This window comes from Octopus sinensis, linkage group LG28 (assembly GCF_006345805.1).
Source record: "Octopus sinensis linkage group LG28, ASM634580v1, whole genome shotgun sequence".
In the NCBI taxonomy this organism is placed as follows: Eukaryota; Metazoa; Mollusca; class Cephalopoda; order Octopoda; family Octopodidae; genus Octopus; species Octopus sinensis.
The window spans coordinates 8,241,250-8,248,749 of NC_043024.1; the positions used below are offsets into that span (position 1 = coordinate 8,241,250).

At 35.3% G+C, this 7,500-nt stretch overlaps 2 protein-coding genes across 2 annotated transcripts in view; one reads left to right on the forward strand and one right to left on the reverse strand.

The window, feature by feature from the left end:
• LOC115225797 (methylmalonic aciduria and homocystinuria type D homolog, mitochondrial) overlaps window positions 1–7,500 on the forward strand; it is an 82,869-nt gene that overhangs the window by 19,859 nt on the left and 55,510 nt on the right. The window lies entirely within an intron of this gene.
• LOC115225900 (UPF0565 protein C2orf69 homolog) overlaps window positions 2,166–7,500 on the reverse strand; it is a 9,106-nt gene continuing 3,771 nt past the window's right edge. Inside the window, exon 2 of the mRNA XM_029796902.2 lies at window positions 2,166–2,998. Coding sequence (XP_029652762.1) covers window positions 2,279–2,998 — 720 coding nt within the window. The 3' untranslated portion in view covers window positions 2,166–2,278. The remainder of the gene's footprint in view (window positions 2,999–7,500) is intronic.

The following is a 7,500-nucleotide window of genomic DNA, read 5'->3' on the forward strand; positions in this document are numbered from 1 at the left end:
TATATACATATACATATATTGATCGATAGATAGATAGATATACACCCATATGTGTGTGTGTGTGTGTACCTCATCATCACTTGACAACTAGTGTTGGTGTGTTTGTGTCCCCATAACTTAGTGGTTTGGGAAACAGAGACCAATAGAATAAGTACCAGACTCTAAAAAAAGAGTACTGGGGTAAGTACTTTCATCTAAAATTCTTCAAAGTGGTACCCCAGCATGGCCGCAGTCTAGTGACTGAAATAAGTAAAAGATAAAAGATCAAAGACAATTCCCTTTATCTTTATTGGAGAATTCTTCATTTAGATAACAGAAATATTTCTTTACGGTGGCGAGCTGGCAGAAACGTTAGCACGCCGGGCGAAATGCTTAGCATTATTTCGTCTGCTGTTATGTTCTGAGTTCAAATTCCGCCGAGGTCGACTTTGCCTTTCATCCTTTCGGGGTCGATAAATTAAGTACCAGTTACGCACTGGGGTCGATGTAATCGACTTAATTCCTTTGTCTGTCCTTGTTTGTCCCCTCTATGTTTAACCCCTTCTGGGTAGTAAAGAAATAGGTATTTCGTCTGTCTTTACGTTCTGAGTTCAAATTCTGCCGAGGTCGACTTTGCTTTTCATCCTTTCGGGGTCGATTAAATAAGTACCAGTTACGCACTGGGGGTCGATATAATCGACTTAATCTCTTTGTCTGTCCTTGTTTGTCCCCTCTATGTTTAGCCCCTTGTGGGCAATAAAGAAATAAGAAATATTTCTTACGGGGGGGCAACAGTCATTGAATAATGTAAGACACGTATCAGGTGTGGACCAATTTATAAACTGTGAGCATGGTGAGATAATGAGATAATGCGATCTCCCCACGTAACTACCGATAAACTGTAAACAATTTTCCATGAGGTTTTACTAATGAGCTGTGATAACTTGGCTCATTATCAATATTTTATTAATAGTAACAATTATCATACCAATTATTGTACCGAGTGAACTTATGCTTGTCCAGCTCCCTAAACTGCAGTACTCGGTCTCCTATCTATGATATGATCTCATTAGAAGAGAGGCAGATTTTTTGGTAAAATTCAAAAGAAGAAAGCCTTTTTTTTTTTTCGCACTGGCAACTATGGTACATCATGGAACAGCTATTTTAAAGAGTATTTCTAAGGGTGTTAAGTTCCCTTTTTCATATACTGTTTGCATCATAAGAATTTTAGAAATGTTGAGAGAATGTGAACTAATTTGTTAACTGTGGAACTTGAAGCAGATAACGGTTTTTGTGTGTTTCTTAAATGGCTTATAAACACCTTCCATGCTGCAATTGTTATATACATATATATATACATACACACAACACACACACACACACATATATATATATATATATACATACATATATATATACATACATACATACATATATATATACATACATACATATATACATACATACATATATACATACATACATATATACATACATACATATATACATACATACATATATACATACATATATATTACATACATATATATATACATACATATATATATACATACATATATATACATATATATACATACATATATGTACATACATATATGTACATACATATATATACATACATACTATATGTACATACATATATATATATACATACATATATGTACATACAATATATATACTACATATATATACATACATATATATACATACATATATACATACATATATATACATACATATATACATACATATATATATACTACCATATATCCATACATATATACATACATATATATACATACATATATATACATATATATATACATATATATATACATACATATATACATACATATATACATACATATATACATACATATATACATACATATATACATATATATATACATACATATATACATACATATATATATACATACATATATACATACATATATACATACATACATATATACATACATACATATATACATACATATATACATACATATATATATACATACATATATATATATATATATATACACACACACACATACACACATATATATACATATATACGACGGGCTTCTTTCAGTTTCTGTCTACCAAACCCACTCACAAGGCTTTGGTCGGCCCGAAGCTATAATAGAAGACACTTGCCCAAGGTGCCACGCAATGGGAATGAACCTAGAACCATGTGGTTGGTAAGCAAGCTACTTACCACACAGCCACCCCTGCACTCCAGTGATATATATATATTTTTTTATATATACACCTAGATAAGATCTACATCAAAGTCAACTAACAGCTCAAAATGTTTGTCAATGGATCTCGGTACTCCAGAAAAGTAAACTTTTTCTTTGACTTTGCCATTATACTGCTGGAGATTTTCAACAAACAGTTTCTCTTCTTCTGCGATCCACTCTCGAGTTGCATCCTCCAGCTGATAGGGGGTAACATGAACTGAAATTTTCAGAGACGACTGAGCAAGATATTCTAAAATTTTAGAGTTTGTCACCCAAGTTTTTTTACAACTTCCTGAATGTCCCCCATCCAACCAATAGAGCGTCTCGACGCTACTGATAAAGTTCCTTGCTTCGGATTCCATTTCTGGCTCCAGGTCGTGAACAAGCTGGTTTAAAACAATGCAACCTTTGCTGAACCCGACAATACACACAGGTACAGGGACATCACAATCTGCATTCATTCCTTTGTTACCGTCCTGAAGAGATAAAATTTCTCGAATAGTATTATGGTAAAGTCTCTCCACCTCATGCCACGAACCCTGTCCGACAGAATGGTCCGGGACACCGACATCATTAGAAATAACAAAATTAGAAAATACACTGAAAATTCCGTAGTTCAATTTGGATGGCTTCACAACGAACACAAAGCTGTCTGGAAATTTCTTCTGAAGAAGTATGGCTGTGTTTTCCAAGTTCCATTGGTTATATTTTTTGGTTTGGGCGTGGAAAAGCATTTTCTCAGAATAATCCTGAAATTAAAGAAAAGAAAATTTAATTATTTTAATAATTTAATAATTATTAATATTTTAATAATAGGCGCAGGAGTGGCTCTGTGGAAGTAGCTTGTTACCAACCACATGGTTCCGGTTCAGTCCCACTGCATGGCACCTTGGGCAATGTCTTCTGCTATAGCCCCAGGCCGACCAATGCCTTGTGAGTGGATTTTGGTAGACGGAAACTGAAAGAAGCCTGTCCATATATATGTATATATATATATATATATATATATATATATATATATATATATATATTATATATATATATATATATGTGTGTGTGTGTTTGTGTGTCAGTGATTGTCCCCCTACCATTGCTTGACAACCAATGCTGGTGTGTTTATGTCCCCGTCACTTAGCAGTTCAGCAAAAGAGACCGATAGAATAAGTACTGGGCTTACAAAAGAATAAGTCCCGGGGTCGATTTGCTCGACTAAAGGCGGTGCTCCAGCATGGCCGCAGTCAAATGACTTGAAACACGTAAAAGGGTAAAAGAGTAAAGAGTATTAAAGTGATGACAATCCTATAAACCGCTTCTCCCCCCACATATAGGAGTGACTAAACAAATAAAATAAAGTAGTACTCAACTTAGTATGTATGGTGCATTACCCATAACTTTTTTTGGCAAGATTTCGGCCCTCACCCAAACTACCCTTTTCTAAATTTTTTTTTTTCAACACAAACCCCCACTTTTTGGCTACGGGGAATACGAATCTGCAAAAAAATTGGCAAAAATCAACATTTCTAAATAACCACCCTCACCCCCATTTCCTTCATTTTTAACTTTTTTTCAGAATTTTTTTTTTCCTCAAAAATATGAGATTATGATTCTGAAAAAAAATTTCCAAAAATCTTTGTAAAATATTTTTTTAAGAACTTTCTTTTCTAGATATGCGAAAAAATACGGACATCAGGATTCGAACAAAAATTTCAAAACATTTCTGTACTTAGAGTTAGGGTTTCATGGTTTTAGGGTTAGGGTTTTAGGGTGTTAGGGTTAGGCTTTCAGGGTTAGTGTTGCGGAAAAAAGTCAAAATTGAAGAAATTGGGGGAGGGGGGAATTTTTCCCAATGCTGATTTTTGGCGATTTTCCAGAACCTCCGTATCCGAAAACGGGGAATTTTGGCAAAAAATTTTTTTAAATAAACATGTGTTTGTAAGTTTGTCTATGTGTACTTGCATGTTTATAAATCATACAAAATACACACACATACATACACACATATATACACATCCATATATATATATAGGTATATATAATGATATGTAGAAAAATACAACTGTGACAAGAAAGCATAACACTTAGAAGACGATACAACAACACAGACAGGACATTCGAGGCCCTCAGTCTTCAGTCAAGAACCGCTCATCGTAGTGAATTTCGGCTGATTAATCTTGAGATTACTAGATCCGGCCAGCCCTCCAGGAAAACTAGCAACGAGCATTAGAAAAACTAAGCTAGGAGCGTAGATTTCCTGAAGAAGGATCGAATGCATACGAACACAGGGACAGCAAAACGGAGGGACGGGCCACAACACATATATAAACAACCAAAAACAAAATGAAATACAAAAACATGAAATACAAAAACAATAATGGTAAAAACAGCAGGTGTCTTACGACTAATAACAGTGCAAACAAATTTGGCTGGCGTATTTTGGAAAAATTGCCTTAACGGCATATATATATATATTATGTAACATACATAAGCATATATCATCATCGCCGTCATCGTTTAACGTCCATTTTCCGTGCTAGCACGAGTTGGACGGTTCGACCGGGGTCTGGGAAGCCAGGGGCTGCACCAGGCTCCAGTCTGATCTGGCAGTGTTTCTACAGCTGGATGCCCTTCCTAACGCCAACCACTCCGTGAGTGTAGTGGGTGCTTTTTACGTGCCACCGGCACAGGTGCCAGGGGAGTCTGGCATCGGCCACGATCGGTTGGCGCTTTTAACGTGCCACCGGCACGGAAGCCAGTCAAGGCGGCGCTGGCATCGGCCACGTTCGGATGGTGCTTTTTGTTAATATATATATATATATATATATATATATATAAATATCACATACACACATGCATATATATTGCATAACATGGTGGAGGGGGGGTGGAGGCTTTCCCTTTTTTTTATCACATTAAATTCCAATATAATCGTAGACTACGCCATCCTAAGTTATTTATAGAAAATTTCTTTAAAAATTGTCAATTTTTCTGAAAGTTATGAGGAAACAGCAAATTCGGTGGAACACACATGTAGAACACTCACACACAAAGGGTTAGGTTTTCAGGGTTTTATGGTTAGGGTTTTAGGTTTTAAGGTTAGTGTTACGGAAAAAAGTCAAAATTGAAGAAATTGGGGGAGGGGAGGGATTTTTCACAATGCCGATTTTTTGACAATTTTCCGGAACCTCCATATCCAAAACCGAGGGTTTTTGACAAAAAAATTTTTTGAATAAACAAATTTGGGAGGGGGGGGGTGCAGGGGCGGGTGGAAGGCTCCCCCCCCTTTTTTTTATCACATTAAATTCTAATATAATCGTAGTCTAGAACATCCTAAGTTTCATTAGAAATTGTCAATTTTTCTGAAAGTTATGAGGAAACAAAAAAATAATAATAAATCACAAATTTTATTATAATCGGAATCTACGCAATCTGAAGCGTATTTGCAGAAAATTTCATGTAAAAATATTCATTTTTCTGGATTTTATGAGGAAATAGCAAATTCGGTGGAACACACACACACACACACACACACGCAAATGGTCCCCGAAGTCTCTTCGGATAATGACACCGAAACGAATTAATGATTCTTCCTTTGATTTCACAAACTCCGTGAACCAGAAACTCCAAACTTCTATACGCAACAATCGTTCTGGTTCGCAGATTGTGGATTCGTGATTAACTAGCAGATAATTAAATACAAACGGAGAGAGAAAAACGACATTGTAAAACAATTACATGCATGAGAAAAGCGAGATTTTTTCGGCGATGAATGAAGGAGTAAATTTATATGGAAACAAAAGAATGTAAGAAGAATGAAAGGCAAGGAGGAAGCAAGGAAGAAAGGAAGGGGAAAGCTAAACGGCAGATATATAAATGATATTTATATATGTGTATATATATATATATCTATAGAGAGAGAAAGGTGGTGAGCTGGCAGAACCGTTAGCACGCCGGGCGAAATGCGTAGCGGTATTTCGTCTGCCGTTACGTTCTGAGGTCGGTAAATTAAGTACCAGTTACGCACTGGGGTCGATCGATATAATCGACTTAATACCCTTTGTCTGTCCTTGTTTGTCCCCTCTATGTTTAGCCCCTTGTGGGTAATAAAGAAACAGATAAATTAAGTACCAGTAACGCACTGGTGTCGATATAATCGACTTAATCCCTTTGTCTGTCCTTGTTTGTCCACTCTGTGTTTAGCCCCTTGTGGGTAGTAAAGAAATATATGTATATATATAGAGAGAAACAGTGAGATAGATAGATAGACAAGCATGTAGATAGACATGAAGATTGATATATATATATATATATATATAGATAGATAGACAGATACATACATATATATATATATATATATATATATTATATATAGATAGATAGATAGATAGATAGATACATACATACATACATATATATATATACGTGGGTGTGTATGTGTATATATATATTGTGTAAATATATATAGATATATCTATATATATATATATATAGATAGATAGATAGATAGATCGAAGATAGATAGATAGATACATACATACATATATATATATATATATACGTGTGTGTGTATGTATGTAGGTTATATATGTGTGTAAATATATATATATATATGTTGATTCGCTAGCCTCTGCACGCATTTTTTTTCTCTCCTTGTTTCTTTCTGTGTTTCTTTTCTGTGTATCTTTCCGTCGAAGAGCATAGGCTCGAAACGTAAAAGACTTGTTTTATTTATATTCCTGAGCGCCATACTAATACAATTGTTTGTTTGTATTCCACCTGCCTTCGTCTTTTCTCTGTTTTCATAAAGCTTCCCGTTATATATATATAAATTAGTTTTAATCGGCAGAAGTTACGAAGTTACACAAATACCAAAACTTCAGCGCAGGGCATTTATGTGTGTTATACATAAATACACATGTCTGCATGTATGCAATATATAATATATAAAAGTGGGTGTATTTTAAGTACAGACACACGCACATATACGTATATGCATGTATGTACGTGAGTATATGTGTGCATATTCTTTACCTTCGCCATATATATATATGGAGTGGCTGTGTGGTAAGTAGCTTGCTAACCAACCATATGGTTGCGGGTTCAGTCCCACTGCGTGGCATCTTGGGCAAGTGTCTTCTGCTATAGCCCCGGGCCGACCAATGCCTTGTGAGTGGATTTGGTAGACGGAAACTGAAAGAAGCCTGTCGTATATATGTATATATATATATATGTGTATGTGTGTCTGTGTTTGTCC